The following is a 23,327-nucleotide window of genomic DNA, read 5'->3' as shown; positions in this document are numbered from 1 at the left end:
GTGTATTCTTGCTTGAAGCTGTACTTTTCCAGTGAGAGCGGTTCACATGCTTATCTTAAGGTTTCGTGCCAGCCTGGCATCTTCTTCTTTGCTCCAAGGTCAATCTGCAGGTGCGGACAATGGAAGCTCTGAAAGTGAGTTAATTGGTAAAAATATGTTGCAACTTACGTTCCCGACTCCAAGGATAATGTATGCTTAGGTAAAAGCTTGAGAACTGTTGTTTTTGATTGGACAATTTGAAGCCAACCTATGAACCCTCCAATGGAAGACCCTACTGGATTTGAACTGTTGTCTATTTAAACCAGGTGCACAAGAAGAAAGTAGCCCATTACGAACTTTACCAGCCATTACAGCCTTTTGCAGCATTGCCCGCCATTTTGAGAGACATTACGAGAGACATCGCCCCTATACCCGCCATTTTGCAGGACATTGGCCATTATGGCCCATCTTGCAGACATCGTCATTTTGCCGTCTTCTAGAGACTTTTAAGTAATTCTCGCCCTAGAGACTTTAACTTTGATTTGTCCCTTTGCATGAAGTAGTAGTTTTATCTTGCCGCCGTGAGGCAATTGCCCCGTCCACCCTGCCCCTTTGCCCCGTCCCATGCTGATTGAATCCGGTACCTGTGAGACGAAGACTTCCTTGAATGCTGATTGAATTTGGTAAATATGAAAGGAAAATGTACAATTGCATTGTGTTTTCTTTTTAGGTAACCAACTGCTGATTTTTGATATGAGCCCTAGTTAGGAGTTTTCTAAATTAATGTTGCTAAATTGTTTTTGCATGAAGACCCACATGCTGATGCTAATTTGAGGTTAGATGAGGATTCATTTGATGCACGATGCAATTTGAGACCTTGTTATGTTGACTAAATGTATGCAATTAGCTCATTACAGATTATAGTTTTAGTGGTTTGTGTTGCTATTATCGAAGGCATTATTATTCAAATGCTGCATAGATTGCATCTGTTTCGCCGTTATGGACAGCTATTAATGTTCATTTACATATATCATTTGGTGTTGAGACACATTTATATTGTGCTAGCTTTGTTAATATAGGGAAATAAATGCATTAACTTTGAATAAACTGGTGTGGTTATTCATGACCGAAAGGTCATGGTTCGCCGAAATGTTTTCTGGATTGATTGTTAAGTGTTATGTTGATCAGGGTATTGCTTATGTTCGTTATTGATTATTGATTGTTGATTTGATTGATTACTCTCGGGTGAAGAGTGCCCTACTTGGTCAAAAGATTCATCGACCTAAGAGCGTCCAGATACAGGTAAATTATTAGGTACGGAACGCTCTAACAGTGGCTATAGGTAAAATAGAAATCTTGTACCCAAAATGTCGGGACTCTGGCCCTGTATTTTGTATTTTAAAACAAACATACAAGGGGGCAGTGTAGAAGTACTGATCCCCTGGCCCTTTTGAGGAGTCCACGAAGAACCCTCCCCTTCCCAAGACAAAAGTAAAAAGAAAATAAAAAATGTGTGGCGGATCCTGCGTTATTCCTGCTGGACTGAGCAAGATCGCCTGTGAAGTCCAACAGGACTCCCATAGGACCCAGCGCAGCCCTCCAGTGTCACTCCATGGGGTACTGCAGTGTACAGTGCAACCATTAAAAAGTGAAACAGTGCCACTGAAGTATGGTCATAAGCTATGCTGTGCATGGTTAATAACTGTGCTCAGTTAGAAGGTTGGGTGAATATGATTTAAAAAATCCAGATATTCTTAGCAACAATATTCCTGCATCACAATGTTTTTGTATCACAATATTTCTTTTCCAATATTTCTGTATTTTGATATTTAAAACTCAATATTTTGCCAAAATGCCCACTATTATGGCTTTCTTTAAACAGTTGAAAACAGATTGAAAACCATGTTCAATGAAGGTTCCCATATATCTGTGGTTGATTGTAAATGTGAACTATCCTATGTGTAAATCCATTTTATACAGCAATTCGCGGTACAACAAAGCTTGGATGATGTCATCAGTGATGCCATCAACTATGTCATTTCAGATGTTATCAGTGATGTCATAAATGACATCATAGAACATGTTGAGTAATGTCATATATGGGGTAATAATCAGTTTGTGGCAGTGTGTAAGTTATAGTTAGAGCTGCTAACTATAACTTCTGAAATTCTTTGTTTTTTTAGTGCAGAACGTTAACGTTGTCACTGAGAAATTCACCTAACTTTAACATTACTTCAATATCTGTTTTTTGGTGAACTTCTAATATTTGAAATGAGGTCTCACCTAAATTAATCTGTGCTCACCCTCTGGTACCTTGGCACAGAGCAGTCAGGCTTAACTTAAGATGTGTAAAATATTTGTGCAACACTTAAAACACAGTAAAAACACCACACCAGTTTAGAAAAATAGAGAATAATTTTAGGAGTAAAGTAAGACTAAAACAACAATAATCAAGATATGCATTTTTAAACAGCAAACTGGCAAATAGTGCTTATGTGTCAATAGCACTAAAAGGTTATTTGAGGTTGCAATAGGCCGGGGCAAATCCAAAGTTCAGGCCAACAGTGATGGAGAGCAGGCAAGCTACATGATTCACGCAGGGACAGTTGAACAGTACCTTGGATGCAGGGTCATGTTGATGTCAAGGATGTGATGTGAAGGCGATGCATCGGTTCTGATCCGCACTAGCCGGGATGCATTGTTGTCGAGCTGCGCATTCATCGAAGCTATGTCATTCAGGTGCAGGGTTGAATCCCTTCTGATGAAGGTGATGTGTGGTTATTGAGCCTCGCATGGAGAGCAATGTGTTGGGCTGCTGGTGATGCATCGATCCTGAGCCATGCAGTCAGCACTCCGAGGTCTTCGACTTCAGTGACAGCTGCAATGCACCAGTGGCAAAGGAAGACGCAGTGGTTCCGAATGGTGCAGTGGCATCCATGTACTGATTTCTTCAGGAGAACAGCTGCAGTGTCCCCTTACAAAGTCCAGGACTGGATTGGCACCTCTTGGCAGGACAGGACACTCAGTTGGCAGAGTCAAGCAGCTAAAGCAGAGTTGGAGGAAGTGTGCCCCCCCCAGCACCCTGGGAACCACCACCTCACCAGGCTCTAATACCTTAATGTTGGGGGTCTGTCACAGACTTCCAGTGCCGGGGACCAATACCTGCCCAGTGCTAAAATCGATCAATCAGTCAATCAGTCATTTCTAAAGCGCGACTGATCATCCGTAGGGTCTCAAGGTGCTGTTTGTCGTGTGCTGCTGAATCGAAGAACCAGGCCCTGAGGTCCTTTCTGAACTGCTTCAGTGATGCGGTCTGCCTGAGTTTGAGAGGTAGTGTGTCCCATGTCTGGGCTGCAAGGTAGGGGAAGGATCTTCCCCCTGCTGTGCTTTTCCGGATCTTGGGAACGGACGCAAGGGCGAGCTGGGAAGAACAGGGATGTCTGTTGGGTACGTGGAAGGTGAGGTGGTAGTTGAGGTGTGCTGGTCCTATGTTGTGTAGTGCCTTGTAGGTGTGGAACAGAAGTTTGATTGTGATGTGCTTGCTGACTGGGAGCCAGTGTAGGTCTCTGAGGTGGGAGGAGATGTGGCTGTGTCGGGAGATGTCCAGGATGAGTCTGGCTGTTGCTTTCTGGATTCTTTGTAGGCTTGATTGTAGTTTCTTGGTGATGCTGGCACAGAGTGCTTTGCCGTAGTCCAGTTTGCTAGTGACAAGTGCGTGGGTGAGTGTCTTCCTCGTGATCCACTTGAAAATCTTTCAAAGGAGTTGGAGGGTGTGGAAGCATGACGATGAGATGCCGTTGACTTGGCGGGTCATGGATAGAGAGCAGTCCAGGATGATGCCCAGATTGTGTGCGTGGTCCGTCAGAGTGAGGGTGTTTCCCAGTGCGGTGGGCCACCAGGAGTCGTTCCAGGTGGAAGAGGTGGAGCCGATTATGAGGATCTCCATCTTGTCCAAGTTGAGTTGGAGGTAGCTGGCTTCCATCCAGGCAGTGACTGCTTTCATCCCATTGTGGAAATTTCTACAGGCCTTTGCAGAATCATCAGACAGGGAGACGATCAGTTGGGTAAAGTCAGCGTAGGAGACTATGTTTAGCCCATGTTGTTTGATGATCTTGTCTAGCGGGACCATATAGATGTTGAAAAGTGTCAGGCTGACTGATTATGCTTGGGGCACTCTGCAGCATGTGTCTTTGGGTTCTGACATGAACTGCAGTAGTCTTCCAGTGAGAAAGGACCTGATCCATTGCAGTACAATTCCTTCGATAATATGGTTTGGCACATGTACCTTTATCAGACTCTACTACAGCGAAGACCTGAAAGTACGTAAATAATTAGATCACAGGCTTAGGCCATCATTATGAACATGGCGGGAAAGACCGCTGACTGCCGTGGTGGCGGTGAACTGAATCCTGCCGGCAGCAGCATATGGAAACCCACCATATAATGATCGAAAAACCCAACCCGCCAAAAATTCCCAGACCACCACTGCCCGCCAGGACCCTTTCGGCGGAAATCCCGGCCCAACCCACCCCGCCACCGCCAAGCACACCCACATCCCGCCCTCCAATTAATGATGCACAAATCACCTCGGCGAACAGTGGAGGCTGGACCACCATTGGCGACTGCGACCGCCACAGGCAGCAAGTGGGCCCAACAGCAACCAGTGCACACATTGGCTAGGCTTAGCACCCACACACCTGACACACATCCAGAACACCATAAAACACCCCAAGACACACCCCACAATTCCTTGCACTGAAACCAGGACCAGAAGACGGAGAGTACCAGAGCCAAGCCAGCAGACAGGACACACATATCGACCCTCACAGGAGCACCCAAACCCCGTCCCCAGACCCGACGCCATACACCACCCTCACCATTTCCCCCTCCAAAAATCCACACTTCACCGAAAGGGAGCTAAGAACCATGGTGGACGAGATCCTAAAAGTGGAGCCACAAATATTGGGGTCCGAGGTGCAGCACACACCCATCGCCCGGAAAATGGAGCTGTGACAGACCGTTGTGAACAGGGTGCATGCAGTGGGACACCATCCACGCACCAGGGACGATATCGGCAAGAGATGGAACGATCTGCGGGGGAAAGTCCGGGCCATGGCATCCAGGTACCACATCGCAGTGCAGAAGACTGGGGGAGGACCGCCACCAACACCACCCGACTACACTGACTGGGAGGAGAAGGTACTCGCCATCCTGCACCCAGAGGGACTCACTAGACTCACTGGAGGAATGGACTCAGGTAAGTCATCTACAATTACCCCATATACACCATACCTGTAATGCATGTACCACCCCACCCCACCCACACCCACCTAAACCCACACCCCACCCAGCCATTACCCACCACAGCCACCACCCTGAATCACCCATAACTCACTACCAGGCCACATCACTCCCGCTGTACACAACCACCCACCCCTGCACGTATCCACAATGGAATAATAACCCCCCACCACAATGTAACCCCACCACTGCCACTAAATGCAATGCCCACCTCACAAAGGCACCCTGGAAGGCCACTGAAAGGCACACCAGCACACAACTGCACAGTTCAGTACACCTCAAACCCTCACGCATATGTAACATACATTTCTATGTCCCCCAACAGGCACCACCACCCATGCAACCCTAATGGAGGGGACAAGGAGTGCCACAGCACTCCAGGGAGACAGAAGCACATCACAGGACACTAGTGAAGGATCCCTGGACACTGATGAGCAGGCAGGCACCTCACACAGCCCTGGATGCTCACCATGCCGCAGCCCCACCCAGGAAAACACTGTCACCCCTAACACCCAGTCAAGACCAGCAGGCCAGGGGAGGCGTACCCACACCAGTGGACCCAGGGCACAAACAGGTGGAACACAGCTACAGAGGCCACAGTCTCCCACCCCCAACATGCAGGAAGACGCGGGCCCCAGTACTACTGGCACGTCAAGACCTGCGCAGGGGACACAGGCACAGGGGGCCAGGGCAAGGTCAAGTGCCCCAGTGGGTCAGGGGGTAGGGCACCGGATAGATGCAGCAACCCAGGACATCAGTGCAGAGGTATTGGGGCCCTACCAACATACCCAAGACAGGTTGGCACAGATCGTAGTCAGAGGATGCAGCTGGAAAAACACCAACAGGCTATGGAGCAGTGGAAAGAACACAATGCCACAATGGCCACCATTGCTGGAGCACTGCTGCAGTTGGTCAACAAACACTCAGACTCCCACACCGGACAAGAGGCCCCCACAACAGCCCTGGACAACCAGCAACAAATGACCCAAACAGCTGAAACAGCACAGGAAATACCCTCCCAGGAATCACAAGGCCCAACCATGCCAGCCCAAGAAGGTCCACAGCAGGCTCCCAAACATAGTCTCAGGCCAAGATATGGCACTGGTGACCCAAGCCCCACTCCAACAATTGACACTGCTACTACTGCCAAGCAACCATCCCACCCATTCACCAACTACCCTTAGTTGAGGGCTAAATAAAGTACTAAACTACAAATAGAACCCACCTATGACATCAAACAGGCCTGCCACCAAGTCGGTTTTGAGGACACCCAACCATTAAGACTTCCATCACTGTACATAGCACATTTCACTGTATTCCACCAATAAACAACATATCTCACCTGTAACACTGTCCCCTGTCTTCAATGCTGAACAAAGTGGAGTATGGATGCAACTGGCAGGGAACAACTTTATTTTCAATTTGTGCATGGTGGTGGTAATGTGTGTTTCAAAATAGGCAAGGAGGGAATGCATATATTGTCTGGCAGTACCATGCTGAAGAGGTCCATGTCTCGCCTATCATGACCAATTCCCCCTAGATGACATGGCACACTTACAGTATCAGTCACTAACCACATTTACAGGCTGAAGTCCCACACAGTTACTGGAAGTAGAGTTGTATCAGTTGGTTCCTGGAATTGACATCTTCACCTTCCTCATCCTCACCATCACTCTCCTCACCTCTCTGAGGTAACTGATCAGGACCTATAGCACCGTCCACCTCCAAAAGGGGGATTGAATGTCTCACTGCCACGTTGTGCAGCATGCATCATGCCACCACTATTCTACACACCTTATCAGGCCCATAGGCCAGGAGACCCCCAGAGCTATGTAGGCACCGGAATCTAGCCTTCAGGAGACCTATAGTACGCTCTATCACCCTCCTAGTACATCCATGGGCCTCATTGTATTTCCTCTCTGCATCCGTCCTGGGATTCCTCACTGATGTCAGTAGCCAACGCAAGTTTGGATAGCCAGAATCACCTAGAGAAATGGTCAATACAGGGTCGTCATTGGAATGTCCTTAGTCAGACAGGCTGTTTTTCTGCAATGTGTCAGTTAGTGAAAGGCAAACTTAACTATGATCCACCCTCTGTCCTCTTGTAGTTGTTCCATCTTCTGTGGCACACTACTGTTCCTCAAAACAAATGAATCATGGACAGAACCCGGAAACATGGCATTCACATGGGATATGTACTGGTCCATGGATGGCACCTATGATATGGGGAATCCAGCGCAAGACCTCTGGCGGCAGATCCTTCTCCTTCCTCGCCGCCAAGACCTGGAACTCTCTCCCCACCTCACTACGCCAGACCCAGGACCTCCTCACCTTCAGGAGACTCCTCAAGACTTGGCTCTTCGAACGCTAGCAGCACCCCCCCCCCAGCGCCTCGAAACCCTGACGGGTACATAGTGCGCTTTATAAATTCTCTGATTGATTGATTGATTGATTGAATGTTTGCAAAGGCATAGAAGTCAGACTTAATGGCAGTGAGGTCAGCACTTTGGGGGAATTGCACATAGGATTGCAGATGTTGTGCAAATGCATTTAGAAATCTTGTCAGTACCTGGCTGAACATTGGCTGTGAGAAACCAGCACCCATTCCCACTGTCACTTGAAAAGAGCCTGTGGCCAGGAAATGGAGTGCGGAGAGCACCTGCACCTCAGTTGGAATGGCATGCTGATTACGATTTCCGTGAGTCAGTGCAGGATCCAGTAATGCACATAGGTCCTGAATAGTTGCACGTGTGAGTCTGTAGGTGATTATGATCTGACGCTCCACCATGGTCCCCATATCCACAAGTGGTCTGTACACTGATGGTGACCTTCCTCGTTACAAGGGTCGGTACCTATGAGGAGTAAGAAAAAGGAGTGATGTGCACACATACACTGGCATATTTGCTACATACATGCACTGCATTCTTCATAGTAGTGTCTGTACAATAACTTCAACCTGACAGATCTACATGTACATCACTAGGAGGGAATGGAGTAAATCATGTGTGATTATATACTCAATGTATAGAGGCGTTGGTGCTTCATATGGCTAGTAGGCCCAGCATTGTGAGTATTGTGAATTTCAAGATGTGCAGGTGACGGCAAAATGTCTACCCACTGTAGTTCTGCCCCTTCATTGTGGAAGTGACCTAATACTGCTAGCGGTTGATGTCACAGTGTACGGCGGTGTTGACCGCTGTTCACACCCTCATTGGATAACATGGATGCCAATGGGGAATCCTGGCGTATCATGATCGCCGCCGGCGGTGACGGTGCATACCACCGCGGAACGTACGTGCGTTCGTCATCGTTTTATCACTTGACTCCCTGATCCTGTGCAGACAAGTTCTCCACTCTGTGACTCTGTGTACTGCTGTGGCCTGCCTCTGGCTATGGGTGTTCCATGTGGTGCAGGGGAAGGGCCCCGGCCTTCACCCAGGAAGAATTGGAGAAACTGGTGGAAGGGGTCCTGCCCCTGTACGGCAGACTCCACGAACGGCCAGAGGTACAGGTGAGTCCGGGTTTGGGAGGCACTCTGTGAGTGATAGATGGAGAGGATTGCACAGATGTGTGCTCCTGTGAGCCAGGATGGGGCTTGGTGCATGGAATGCTGAGTGCCACTGTCCTGCATGTCTGGGAGTACTGTCTGCCCTATGATAATCTGCCAGCTGTTGCCATCGTGCAGGGTCCTGACCTCTGTGTTCCATTTCTGTGTCACCCTACTAGGTGACCAGAAGAGGGCAAATTGGCATGCCATCGCCAACGAGGTACGGACCCTGGGGGTCTACAACCGGCGGAGCACCCACTGTCGAAAGAAGTGGGAGGACCTGCGGCGCTGGGCGCAGAAGATCAGTGAGGCCCAGCTGGGGAAGTCCTCCCAACGTGGAAGGGGTGCCCATCGGGCACTGACCCCCCTCATGCGAAGGATCCTGGCGGTGGCAAACCCAGACCTGGATGGGCCCTTGAAGGCAGCACAGCAGTGACAAGGGGGTGAGTAATCACAGCCCATACTTCAGCCTGGAAGGATGAGTGTGTGTGCAATAGGGCTCATGGTGCGTAGAGCAGGGATTTTGACTGGTGTCCAGCTACTGTCTGCTCCCCAAAGGGTGTAGGGGTGTCCCTGTCAGGTTTCACCTACCTGAGCTCCAATACAATTTCAGGATATGGGTGTAGGTCAGTATAGTGCTCAGTAGTCAGGGCCATGGCCATGGGCCTAGGGCACGGTGCTGCCTGTTGGGTGTGTCTGCTGGGTAGGTGTATGTCTGGCCATTGTGTATCAGCATTCAGCTACTTACAAGTGTCTCTCCTGTTTTGTCTCCCCATCCCTGTTTTCTTGTGTTTGTCTGGTACAGCATCAATATCAGGCGAGGGAGCTGAGGCACCGGCAAGTGGGGAGGCAGCGGCCCACGGATCCTCCGAGGCAGAGACAACGGACGCCCAGGGGACCAGTGGACTTCCACGGGGGAGGCTACTACCACAGGAGGTAGTGACTCTGAGACCTCCTCCGATGGAGGTCCTCTGGCGGTGGAGGACCCTAGTGCACACACCACTACCGTAACATCTTCTGCCACCATCAGCGCCCTCCCTTCTGCTCCCCACCGAGTTGCCCATGCCCGCCCACCCAGGAAGGTGGGCATCTCCTTCGTCCCAGGCACCTCCTCCCCTGCCCCAGTCAGCCCTGCTGCCCTCACAGAGGAGGCTATTGACCTCCTGAGAACCATCTCTGTAGGGCAGACAACCATCATCAATGCCATCCAGGGTCTGGCTTCTGAGGTGGAGCAGACCAATGCCCACCTGGATGGCATTCACAGTGCTGTATCTGCCCTACAGAGAACTTTTCAGGCTCTGCCCTCCTCTTGGATGGCAGCCAGTTTCCCTGGCCATTCTGTCCCCCCTCCAACCTGCTCTACCCCTTCCAGCACCCCACTCCCTTCACACGTCCAAAGCACACAATCAGACCCGCTTACAGGCACATCAACCCACAAGAAGCACACTTCCAAACACAAGCACCACACCTCCCACCACAAGCACTCACACAGCCAACAGACACCTGCACACACAACAACGTCCACTTCCCCCAGTGTGCCCGCCTCTTCTGCCTCCCTGTCTGTCCCCTCTATATCCACACCCTCATGCACTGCACCTTCACTCACTGTTACTGCTCCTCTTCCTGCACTCACCACAGTAGCAGACAGCCATACAAGCACCCCATACACCACACCTGCACTCACCACTTCCACTGTAGTTGACACATGCATCACACTCACCCGACTTGCAGACACCAACCCAACATACATCCACACTAGCTGTCTGTCTTATGCCACTGTGTCCACCCCCCACCTCCCAAAACACTCAAACACACCAAGACGCCCACCCATCAGACATCCACCACACCACAGCATACTGAGCAGTCACCTGCACCAACTACACGCACACCTACACCCCATACATCAACTCCCTCTGCCTCCACTCCCACGCCCTCATCCACGCCCACCCCAATTGCTCCAAAAAAACTTCTCCTCTCCCGTGCAGACCTGTTTGAACCCACTGGCCCACCCCGTCTTGTCCCGAAACGTGCCCACCTCCTGGCCCTTTCTGCTCCTTCCACATTTAAGCCCACCCCGGTCTAGCCTTCCCATTCCTGTGCCCCTTCTCCAGTGAAGAAGAAAGTCCACTCAGAGCCTAAGGCATCCTGCTCTGCCCCAGCCAAACAGCCCCCACCCCCTTTAAAAGAGAAGCCCACCCCCTCTCCAACCTCCTCATGCAAGTCTAAATCCCACCCCCATCGTAAATCCCCACCCCCACACCCCCCTACCCCCCTTCTGTCAGGTGCCTGGATCCCCATATGGGGCCCCGTTCAGTGGAGTACCCAGCACTTGTGGGAGTCAGGTGTGGCCAATTGGGACTAATTACTTTTGATGGACTGGCCATTGGCCTTGTTAGAACCATTTAGCTCACTGAGCTACATAATAAAGTTTCAGTGTGGCCTGTGTTTGGGCTGCACGCAGTTCCACCCTGGTGTTTGTTTAAGTTATTTATGGGTATGGGGCTATTGTATGTACTATGGCCAAGTTGCAGTGGCCTCGTCGGGTACGTCCCTCTTGGTGTGGGGTGTCTGACTTGTGCTGCTGGGAAGGGTTGGGGGGACGTTGCGGGGTGGGTGGGGTGGGTGGGTATGTAACTGTGCCCTTTCCTCCCTTGTGTCGTAGGTTGTGGCACTTACCGTCGTCGTCTTCGTCGGCGGTCTCGGTCATGTAGATATATGGCAAGGAGGAAGGCTGGCATGATCTGCAGCTCTCTGTCCATGGCTGCCGCTGCATGTTTTGTGTAACTCCGGTGAGTGTTTCCTTCTTTTTGTTTCTTTTCCGCCTGGCTTTTTGTGGTGGTGGTTCCTGCCCCGGAACTGGCGGCGGAATGGTAGTTCATAATTTGATGGGCGGGTTGGGCCTTTCCAGCAGCCTGTGGGCAGACTCTGCCGTCATCAGCGGGACTCCTTTCCTGGTGGTGGGTGGTACGAGGGATGCGTATGTTTCGTTTGGTTCATTATTTGGCAGTTTGGGCCGCTCCTCTGTTGGCGGTTTCTACCGCCACCGCCGGCGGTGCGGAACGGACCGCCATGTTCATAATGAGAGCCTAAGATTCCAGAAGGACTCAGTACCGATGAGGAACTTCATGTTCATCTGTAATAGCTATATAATTGATACCATGGACTATTGGTGGGTGACTATACAAGTCTATATACGCATACAATGATAATAAATGAGCAATGGGATCAATGAAATGAATAAGGTAAGATGGCACTAAGCCATAATTTCTTACTGCTTAAGCTTATGCTCATATACAGTAGAAGGATATATACATAATGTGAACTATATATATAAAGAAGACACATAAGTGGCTGATTTATGGTTTGATGGATAATGTAAACCATTTTTCTTTGATCCGAAGATACATTGCAATTTTATCTTATTAGATCGTATAGTGCAAACAATCGTGTTATTGAAATGGTATTTGGTTTGATTCATTATAGTATTTAAGTTTAACTTTCTTTATTTTCCATTGGTTGTATTTTAATTTGTCAAACTGCATGTCCCAGAATGCCTCATTATGGACTTACTGGGGTAGTAGTATTTAATGAATATTGAAAAAGGACTCACCAGCTGTGGAAAAGACATTTCAGAGTTGAAACGCATTGGTGTTTGTTGGCGTGGATTAAACACTATGATTTTTCAGGAGAAACGGAGTGCAGTGGCTTCTTTCCTTGAAATTATAATATCAGGAGGATTGGTCTACCTCCTACCACTAGCAAAGTATACATATATATATATATGTATAGTCGCCACTAGGTAGTTATAGGTAGGAAAAGTGTTTTTTTACTTGCCTATATCTTTGGCACCGCTTGACGAACCTTCGCAAAGCCTTCCCAAAAAATTGCCATTTCTGTCAGCTGCTGCCTGGAAAGTTTTGAGGTGATCCATCCGGGGGGGGGAGAGGGGCGAGATAAAAGGGGGTTCCCAAAACACATTTTCCCCATTCATTTTTACATAGGGATTTTGAACAGCGATAGCGCAGAAACTACTGAAAGGAATTACACCAAATTTGGCAGGAAGGTAGGTCCTGGTCCAGAAAGAGTGCTTTTCTTTCTGTGGTGTAATTTCGTTCAGCAGTTTCTGAGAAATTAAGGGGAAAACAAATTTGTGTATTTAGGGACGCAAAGGATTTGAGACCCCTAACGATCTTGTGCTGAGCTCTGATTGGCTGGTTACACTAAAACAAGAGAAGCTGTTGAAGTGTTGTCAGCCATCGTAGACCCCCCCCCCCCCCGGGCTAAAATGCATTTTTTTGTTGATTTTATGAGCAGAGACGCTGTGAATCTTCAAATCTGCTCGTAAAATCACAAAGAAAATGAAGCATGTTAATCTAATGACCCTGGGTGGGCCAAGTCCCGGGGGCTTTTTTATTAAGGTGGTGGGCCTCCTGGCCCCCTCTCGACGGCTGGGGCCACCATCTCCCCAGGGCTCATTTTTGTAATGCAGGGGGCTGTGGCACCCTGCTGCCCTGGGGACCACCACCACCCCAGGGCATTATTGTAATATGGGGAGGGGGCCTCCAGGCCCCCTCTCGCTGCCATGGAGACCACCCCCTCCCCAGGGGCGATCTTGTAATTAAAGCGCGGGGCTCTGTGACCCCCCCACTACCCCGGAGACCACCACCATCCCAGGATGATCTTGTGACTAAAGAGGAGGGCCCTGTGGCCCCCCTGCTGCCCCAGGGACCACCATCCCCGGGGCAAATTTTTAAAAATCAAGGGGGTCCCTATGGATCCACCGCACCTTGGGGACCACCATCCCCCGGGGTTAAGATCTAGTTGGAGAGGGGCCATGCGGCCCCCCTCAAGGAGCTTCTGATGGCCTCGAGGACTGCCACCCCCTAGGGCAGGCTCCTGCTATGTCCCAGGGGTTCCAACCCCTGGGACATAGATCTTTGCTGTGGCTTAGCTGTAGCGCTGCAGCTGCAGCCAAGCCACAGCAAACACTTCAGGTTTTGACAGCTGGACCTTTAAAGCAGGTCCCGCTGTCAAAATCCAAAGTTTCAGAAATACTTCAGCAAATGGCAAGTAGCCTGTAAGGGCACTGTTTAAAAAAGCCTTGAGGGCTTCCTCGTGGTCCCACATAGCCCGAAAAGGGCTTTATAATGAAAAATTAATACATAAAAAAAAAAACATTGAAGTAGGGGCTGCTGGCGAGCCCTTAAGGGTTCCACCCGCGATCCCTACTTTTTTATATTTATTTTCACTACAAAGCCCACACTGGGCTTAAAATAAGAAAAACAAAAAACCTTAGCTCAGTACATTGAGCTATGGGGGTTCAGGTCCAGCTGGACTCATTTTTCTTTTTTTTTTTTTTTAATTAAAAAAGATTTACTATACTTTTTTTGTGAACTCTAACAAAAATATCTCATTCTAAGTATATGAGATATTAAAGCCTAAAAAACGATTTTTCTCTCTTACGTTCTTTCTCTCTTTCAATCAATTTCTCACACACCCACTTAGACATTTACGCACCCACTCACAGACCCACTCAGACACTCACACACCCACTTAAACAGTGATGTATGCACTCTCACACCCAGACAGACAATCTGACAGCCACTCTCACCCCCAGATACACTCTCTCACATCTATTCTCACACCCAAAGACACTGCGGCTAACTCCTGCCACTCACGGTGAAAGGGCTGTGCACAGCTTGGGTTTGGGTGGTTGGGGAGTGTTGGCCGCAGGCCAGGTTTGTGAGCAACCTCCTCTGCGCATGGGTGAAGGACTTGCACAGTTGGGTGCCACTGCTGAAGGCCATGCACTGCAGTGGTTGAATTAATGTATAGTAATTAAAATTACTATTCATTAAAAAAAAAATAGAAATTCACTGAAAAAAACAAAGGTTACAGGGACGTTATAGTTAGGAAATAGATTTTTTTTTAAACTTAGAAATTCACTGAAAAAAAACAAAGGTTACATGGATGTTATAGTTAGGTTCTGAATTTACTCGTATGAAACAGTAGAAATTCAGAAGTTATAGGTACCTCAGCTATCTATAAATAGCGCTCCTGTAATGCACTGCTTATGACCTCACATATTACATCACTCATGGCATGGTCAATAACATCACTGATGATATCACGGATGACATGTCATATTACATCACTGATGACATCACTGATGACATCATCCACACAGTCAGACACACACTCATTTGCTGATACAAACTCTTACATGCCCACACACACACACACACCTCTTCTCACATACTTATTCAGAGGTGCATAACAGTAGTGATATACAGATATTCATTCAGTCAAACAGCCACTGACACTTACCCTATATACTACTAACTGAGTTATTCACAAACTCATACAGTTACTTACACACCCACTCATACACCCACTGACACACCCACTCATACTCACACAGCTCATTAATAGATCACTATACTAGCAACACATAGTTAATCAGCTGAAGGAACACTGACGCACTCACACACTCACCCATATAGTCGCTGACACATTCACTGACTCATTATTACAGTCACTTACAAACGCAATCACTCAACTATACAACTATTCACACACCAAATCACTAACATGAACAGGCACTTACATACCTACTCAGTCACCCATACAGCCACTCACACAGCCACTCATTGACCAACACTGACCAACACAAGTTCTCACACATCCACTCACTATCCTATATAAAAACTGACTCACCCACTCATTTACACCCACTGACTCTTGCATAGTCACTGACACAGCCACTCAGTTATACTTACAGCCATATAGTAAGTAACTCACCAAGTCACTCACCAATACAGTGACACCCTTTCACTTACCCATACAACCATTCTGACACCCACTCACTCACACATGGAGCCACCCACAGACCCACTCACTAAATGAAATGCAGCTGCTCCCACAGTCACTTTCTCACCTATACAGCAACTTGCACATCCATTCAGTCTCCCATACAGCAAATGATTCAACCACTCATTACCCCATAGACACACTCACACATAGATACAACCACTTACACTCACTGGATGATGTTATCAGTGATGTCATATGATTTGTCATCAGTGATGTCACTGACCACATCATGAGTGATGTAATATGTGAGGTCATAAGCAGTGCATTACAGAAGCACCAGTTATAGTTAGCTGAGGTACTTATAACTGCTGAATTTCTACGGTTTTGTACGAGTAAATTCAGAACCTAACTATAACATCCATGTAACCTTCGTTTTTTTCAGTGAATTTCTAAGGTCTTTTTAATTCTGTTTCCTAACTAAAATGTCCCTGTAACCTTTATATATACACACACACACACACACCCTGAAGACGCTGGAAGCACCCAGCCTTTGTACCGGGGCTCGTTCAAAGTGAGTCGCCTACATATGCAATCTTCTGCTCCTAACCTCTCCTTATTCAAGTTGGAAAAGAAACGAGCCGCCCCAACGAGGTCACTTGATGTTTCACTGGCCGAGTAAAACAACATCAAGTGACCTTGTTGGTGTGGCTTGTTTCTTTTCCAATGAGTAAGAAGTGGTTGGGAGCAGAGGATATTATAAATATATATATATATATATATATATATATATATATATATATACATACGTGTGTGTGTGTGTATATATAAATATATGTATATATACCAATGGAAAAAACAAATGTTAGGGGATAAGTTAAAACTTTATTTATTCTTTCTATACAAACCCAACTTAAACTAGAAAAACATTAGGAATTCTAATGCTATGGTTATAATATAATGTAAATGTATGATTTACACACTACCTGCGGCAGGGTCAGCCTCCTATGCCCTGCAGACAGCCAATCCCCACCACATACGGCCCTCATGCCGTGTATGGGGGGGTTGGCTGCATACATACATTAGGGGGTGTTGACGGTATACATAAATAAAAATAATCAAATAAAACTGTGTGATCAATATTAATAGATATTTAAAACATAAACTTATATAGTAAGAGCATGGATGGCATGTAGGGGTGGAAAGGAACTTTTAGGGTTCATGGAAGGGTCGTGACTAAGGTTGGTGTTTAGAGGTGGTGAGGGCTTTCTTTGGCTCTTGGAAGAGTGACTACAGCAGGTGAGGCGTTATATGGTATCAAGGATGGGTGAAGCTGATTGTTGGTGAGGCGTCAGGTTTCCGGATTGGTTGGTGTTTAGGGCTGGAAGGGGGTTTTAGGCTTCAGGATTGGGTTGTGTTTAGGAGGTGGAAAGGGGTTTTTAGGTGTCAGGGGAAAGTGGAGTTTAGGGGTGGTGAGGCATTGTAAGGATCAGTGATGGGAGGATTTTAAGAGTAGAAAGGGGTTTCTATGGTTCAGAAATGGTTGAAATTTATTAGCAGAAATTGGTTTTGATGGATCAGCGATGGATGGAGTTTGGTAAGGTTGAGGGATTTTTTAGGGGTCAGGGATTGGTGGAGGTTAAGGGTGATGAGTGACTTTTAGCGGCCAGGGGTCGGTGGAGTTTAGGCATGCTGAGAATTTTCACGGTCAGGAAAGTGTGAGGGGTCAGTTTTGGTTGTTATGTTGTATAACATCAGATGCATTCCGTTTTCTATTTTTCATTTAGAGAATCACAATCTTGAGATTATCCATTTTAAGGCCACTGAAGTAGTTATTTTAAAATGTACTACTTATAAATATGAACTAAGGTCCTCGAACCTAATTGCACCATAAAAAAACTAAATAAAAAATACAAGCAAATTACCAGAAAGAACATTCATGCTTCTTGGCAAAAGGCGTCAAAGTATTTTTCACCATGTCCCTTTCACTTTTTGTATGTTGTCAGCAACACCTTGGTAGTGATGGTGTTGACAGGTAGGAGAGGAAGGAAGTGACCTTGTGACTCCTGTAGGACCCAGCACATCCGGAAGGAAAAGGTTAGTGCTTTTAACAAGAAACCAATGGAGCAAGATTAAAAAGGTTCTGTCACAGTTGATAGTCGCCCTGGTAACATCTATCTCAATCTTTGCAATAGCAACTAACTTGCGATGGCGGGTTTCAGTGGCACAGTCCTCTTTGGACCTCGCCATTTTTGCAGCCCAAAGAGGCTAGCATCTGCCCCAGTACCTGTTGCTAAAAACATGGTTGATGATGAAGTTGTCAACTGCCTCCTGCTTGGTTTGCACCATTTGGCAGACCACGAAGAGCTGGACAATTAATTGCTGCCTCTGCACATGATTTGTAATTGTAACCATTACTAATTGTCAGTTGTCCCAGACCACCTTTGCTTTCCAAACATTTTGGAGAAGGCCTATGATGACTGACAGCTGCTCCAAAGGCTGATTTACAGTTTCAAACAAGTGAGGCCTGCTTCAAAAATTACAAGTTTCATAGCTGCATTCGAAACAATTACATTCTCTGAAAAAACTGAAGTTAGAAGGGAGTTAAGGTTGAAGGGGTGTAATAGTGATTGCAGCACCAATTCTCAAAAAAACATGAAATTCACCATCATAGTTCACAACCTGCTATAATCCCTTAAATTTAACTCCCACGTGGCATATGCTCTCTCCACATGAAACACGTTTTCAAACATACGCTATCAGATTATGTAATGTGCAATGTTACAGAGCCTATCTATATTTAAAACACAGACATCCACATGTAGTAGAACAAAAAATGTGCAACTACCGAAATTTGTGTAATTTGTGATAATGAGCATTGTGTAAATGTGCTGTTCAAGACTAGGTCCTCGTACGTGTTGATGCAATCATTTTATAAGCACACACAAGGTAGTCGGGAGTAACACTAGTAATAATTAGAACTGAGTTTATACCGAAAATGCGATTATTGTCTTACTTTTGACTTCGGTGCATTTTAACAAATCTACATAAAACCTTTCATTCAAATAGTAGAACTATGATATTCACCCAGTGAAAAGCACATAAGGACGGGTCACATACGAGGGTTTTCCGTTTTAACTTCCGTAGGTCATTTTGCTGTCTACAATAAAACCAGCTAAATTGAAATTCCACCAAAGTGACAGTGAACTTCAAGTTGTACAGAATAGTGCCTTTGTCTGGTTTGGTGGGACTCTGTTAAGTATATTTTTGTGGAAATTATTATTACAAGGAGCAGTTGGGCAGGATTTCAAGAAGATATCTTGACTGTTAAACAGTGGGTAGTTCATGGTTCAGGAAACCAGGTTCACAAACAACCCACAGGCCCAAAAACAAAAAAAGTAATACATGCTATTGAATGTGTAAGCATTTTCAGCAGACATCTATTTTTGGTCTGCCAAGCTGAACACCCTGATTGGCTAGAAGCAACCGAAACAGTTCTGTGTTTCTGCTATTATAGGACGCAGAGTTCATTTACCTTTACCTGTAATTAAAATAAGGAGACATGAGGGAGTAGGAAAGCATTGTGGGGAGAACCCAATGAGCTTGAGATGGGATTTCATAATGAGATAACATGAGCAGCGGCATTAAAGGCCGCTATTCCGCCTCAGCCTTTATTTAGCTGTTATGTTAACTTGATTTCCTGGGTTAGTTGTATTATAGTGTTTTTCTTCGGAACATTTCTAAAGTGCTCCTATGAGTATGCCTGTGTCATGACCTTAGATGCACTTAGCTATGAAACGCGAAGCCATGGCGGCTTTTTAAACTTTTATACTTCTTTGAAAGTGTTCCGCTTTGGTGCTTATTTCTGTTAAGCAATTCGATATGTTCTGTAATTGTACAATTAGCTTTTTCGAGATGCTAAAGTATAGCATTAAGCTTTTAAATCGTGCTTCGATTAGGGCTTATGCCAAAGTAGTGGAGAGAATTTTAAGAAAGAGCTGGATTCGTAGTAGCAGTTATGGTATTAGCAAGTAGGGTGTAACCAATTTCCTTCTGAAACTTCATGACTGTTTTTTCAAAACATGACAATCATTGCCAAAACTGCAAAGTTTGTATTAGGAGAACAAATGCTGAAATGTTTTTTTTTTGGTGCGCCAAATTGTACTTGGAAAACATTTTCATCACTGTGTGACGTTTTGCGAAGTTATAAAAACAAATCAGCTGTTTTACTGGTGTGCAGAGTTTGTAAGCGTCAAGAAACTGGCCGTTGTAAAATGCACAAGAACTGGATTCATGAAATTTGCAATGTTTAATTAGTTGCATCCTCTGACAGGCATTTTTTTATCTGACAGCAAATCGTCAAAATAGGTCAAAACTCTAATACAAATGCTACAGTTCACAAGCAAACCAAATATGTTTCTTTATTTTCTCAATCTTGAAACAAATGTAGAAAACTCAGATTACCTGACTTTGGCAATGGGTAATGTATATTGTAGTATTGTTCATAGAAATGTAGAATTCTGCCTGTTACGTTTAGTGCATATGCTCCTTGATTTTCCTCAATAGCTTCCTTACGGCCCCAGATTCCTGTCTAAAAGAATTTAGGAAAGAGATGTTTAGTCAGATAAGTCTTTTCAGCGCGTCCATGGCGTGCACGAGTAGGCGCACATACACACACTCGCACACACTTTACCTTCACTCCATTGTTTGTGCTTTCAACCTTAATAAAGTCTGAGACAACAAAGGCGAGCAGGTAAGTTGACATCTTTGGAGTTGTTTTGAAGATAGTAGCTTGCCACTTTTTACCTTCTATGAGTTTCTCACTTGTGCCTAAAGAGAAGTAGTAGATTATAAACTGTGAGTTATTTGTTTTTGACAATCCACGCCTACCAGGTCTGTCTCATCAGCATAGGTCCCAATTGTTATATTCCTGTTACCAACAGTTTAGCAAAGAAGTGCCTTGAACACTACATTGATAAATTTATACCAACTTCATTACAGTTTCATAATTTCACAACATTTTCTCTAGCTAATGTCAACATTTTCACGCAACATTTAAAATAAACAAAGATTGGCAACCTTTTATCATGTCCTGGCACCACTAACCATTGTATGGTTCATCTCACAATGAAAATTTCGTACACCCTAGAAAGACACTAGATTCAGATCACATGAGTATACAATAAGCAGGTCTTTCCTGGAGTCTAACATATCAAGGATATCACCGGGGTGTTAAGAAAACAGATCCCAGAAGAACTGCAGGAATAGTAGCACAGCTTCATCCCTACGTAAATGGATTATGTTACAAACCATTACCATATGGTGCCAATAGAAGTAAAGGGCATTTGGGGAGCTCTTTATTTAGACCACAGCAGTCAGTTAATGATATCATTACAGTTAATGATATTGACAAATGCTGTTATCCACACTAAAGTACCATTGCAGTTAAGGTACATGATCAGCAATAGATTTACCAGAACCCACACTGTATAAAGCCCTTTAAGAATGCAACATTCCTGTTTTGCTCTGCAATGGTATGAGAAAGAAAGGAAAAGAATATACTCCTGGTGGACCAATCCTTAATATACAGGCAAGAGTCTCAATTGTTTTTAACATTCCAATAGCCAAGAGGAAACAAGGGTAAGAGATATGAATGCTGGTGTCCCAAGTAACTATGATCCTGAAGATGTCTTTCATATTACGGTTGGATCTATGCCATTATTACAAAGATCCCCTCACACTAAACACCCTACCACAAGTTCTACCATTTCCAACAGCCATAGACCAACTATTGTTAAATTACAAAGAATGCTGAGTGGGAAACCTTATTACAGAATCCAGCATCATCTATTTCCCGCCTTCAAATGCATTCCAACTACAGGAAGGACAACTTGGGTGAAGTTTCTAGGGCTGTGACAAGAGGGGTGAAGTGTCTCTTTAAGCCTCTTCCATTGTCCTGCAGTGCTCTTTGCTTCCACTGGCTCTCATGGAAGATGTAGAATATATTTAAAGATCTTGTCCATAGAGATGTCTTGATGTGTGTGAGAGACATAAGCCACTGAGGGGGTCATTCTGACCCCGGCGGTCTCAGACCGCCGGGGCCAGGGTCGGCGGGAGCACCGCCGACAGACCGGCGGTGCCCCGCAGGGCATTCTGACCGCGGCGGTTCGGCCGCGGTCAGACTAGGAAAACCGGCGGTCTCCCGCCGGTTTTCCGCTGCCCTACAGAATCCTCCATGGCTGCGGAGCGCGCTCCGCCGCCATGGGGATTCTGACACCCCCTACCGCCATCCTGTTCCTGGCGGGTCTCCCGCCAGGAACAGGATGGTGGTAGGGGGTGCCGCGGGGCCCCTGGGGGCCCCTGCAGTGCCCATGCCAATGGGCACTGCAGTGGCCCCCGTAAGAGGGCCCCTGTTAGAAATGGGGTCTTTGGTTGACAGTCAGGTTACCCCCTGTTCAAGCAAGGACCCTCACTCTAGTTAGGATAAAAGAGAATCACCCTCAGCTAACCCCTGCTTACCCCCTTGGTAGCTTGGCAGAGCAGTAGGCTTAACCTCAGAGTGCTGGGCGTAAAGTATTTGTACCAACACACACAGTAACTTAATGAAAACACTACAAAATGACACAACACCAGTTTAGAAAAATAGGAAATATTTATCTAGACAAAACAAGACCAAAACGACAAAAATCCAACATACACAAGTCAAGTTATGATTTTTTAAAGGTTTAAAATAAAAAGAGTCTTTAGGTAGTTGTAACACCACACTAGCGCTGCTAGCGTGAAAATGTACCTGGTTTGCGGCAAAAATAACCCCGCACGGGCGGTGTGCGTCGAAAATAACCCTGCACGGGTATATGCGTCGAAAACAGCTCGGCACGGCGAGGCGCGTCGAAAAAGCCAGCCACGCGACGGTCCGAAAGTCCCGCGGCGCTGGTTGCGATCTCTCAGCCTTCGTCAGCGATGCTGCGCGTCGTTTCTCCTGCTCCGGGCGTCGATTCTCCGGTCGCGTTTCCTGCGGCGTCGTTTCTCAGCTGCGGAGCCGGCGTCGCGTCGTTTTCTCAGCCGCGATCGGATTCGCGTCGATCTTTTCTCCGCACGGCGCTCGGTGCGTGTATTTTTGTCCTTAGGCTGCCAGCCTCTCCTTTCAGGGTCCCAGGAACTGGAAGGGCACCACAGAGCAGAGTAGGGGTCTCTCCAGAGACTCCAGGTGCTGGCAGGAAGAAGTCTTTGCTATCCCTGAGACTTCAATAACAGGAGGCAAGCTCTACATCAAGCCCTTGGAGATTTCTTCTTCAAGATGGAAGGCACACAAAGTCCAGTCTTTGCCCTCTTACTCTGGCAGAAGCAGCACTGCAGGAAAGCTCCACAAAGCACAGTCACAGGCAGGGCAGCACTTGTTCCTCAGCGATCAGCTCTTCTCCAGGCAGAGGTTCCCCTTGATTCCAGAAGTGTTTCTAAAGTTTGTAAGTTTGGGTGCCCTTCTTATACCCATTTTAGTCTTTGAAGTCACCTTTCTTCAAAGGGGACTCACACCTTCTTGTGAAATCCTGCCTTGCCCAGGCAAGGCCTCAGACACACACCAGGGGGCTGGAGACAGCATTGTCAGAGGCAGGCACAGTCCTTTCAGATGAGAGTGACCACTCCACCCCTCCCTCCTAGCAGAGATGGCTAATCAGGAAATGCAGATCAC

At 46.6% G+C, this 23,327-nt stretch overlaps 1 protein-coding gene across 1 annotated transcript in view; it reads right to left on the bottom strand.

Annotated features, from left to right (window-relative positions):
• LOC138284184 (aminopeptidase Ey-like) overlaps window positions 1-23,327 on the bottom strand; it is a 663,484-nt gene that overhangs the window by 525,545 nt on the left and 114,612 nt on the right. The window contains exons 4-5 of the mRNA XM_069222683.1: window positions 20,331-20,467; window positions 20,102-20,228 (exon numbers count right to left, since the gene is read on the bottom strand). Coding sequence (XP_069078784.1) covers window positions 20,102-20,228; window positions 20,331-20,467 — 264 coding nt within the window. The remainder of the gene's footprint in view (window positions 1-20,101; window positions 20,229-20,330; window positions 20,468-23,327) is intronic.

This window comes from Pleurodeles waltl, chromosome 3_1 (genome assembly GCF_031143425.1).
Source record: "Pleurodeles waltl isolate 20211129_DDA chromosome 3_1, aPleWal1.hap1.20221129, whole genome shotgun sequence".
Classification (NCBI taxonomy): domain Eukaryota; kingdom Metazoa; phylum Chordata; class Amphibia; order Caudata; family Salamandridae; genus Pleurodeles; species Pleurodeles waltl.
Note: the sequence above shows the minus strand (reverse complement) of the source record. Positions and strands in the feature narration are given on the sequence as shown.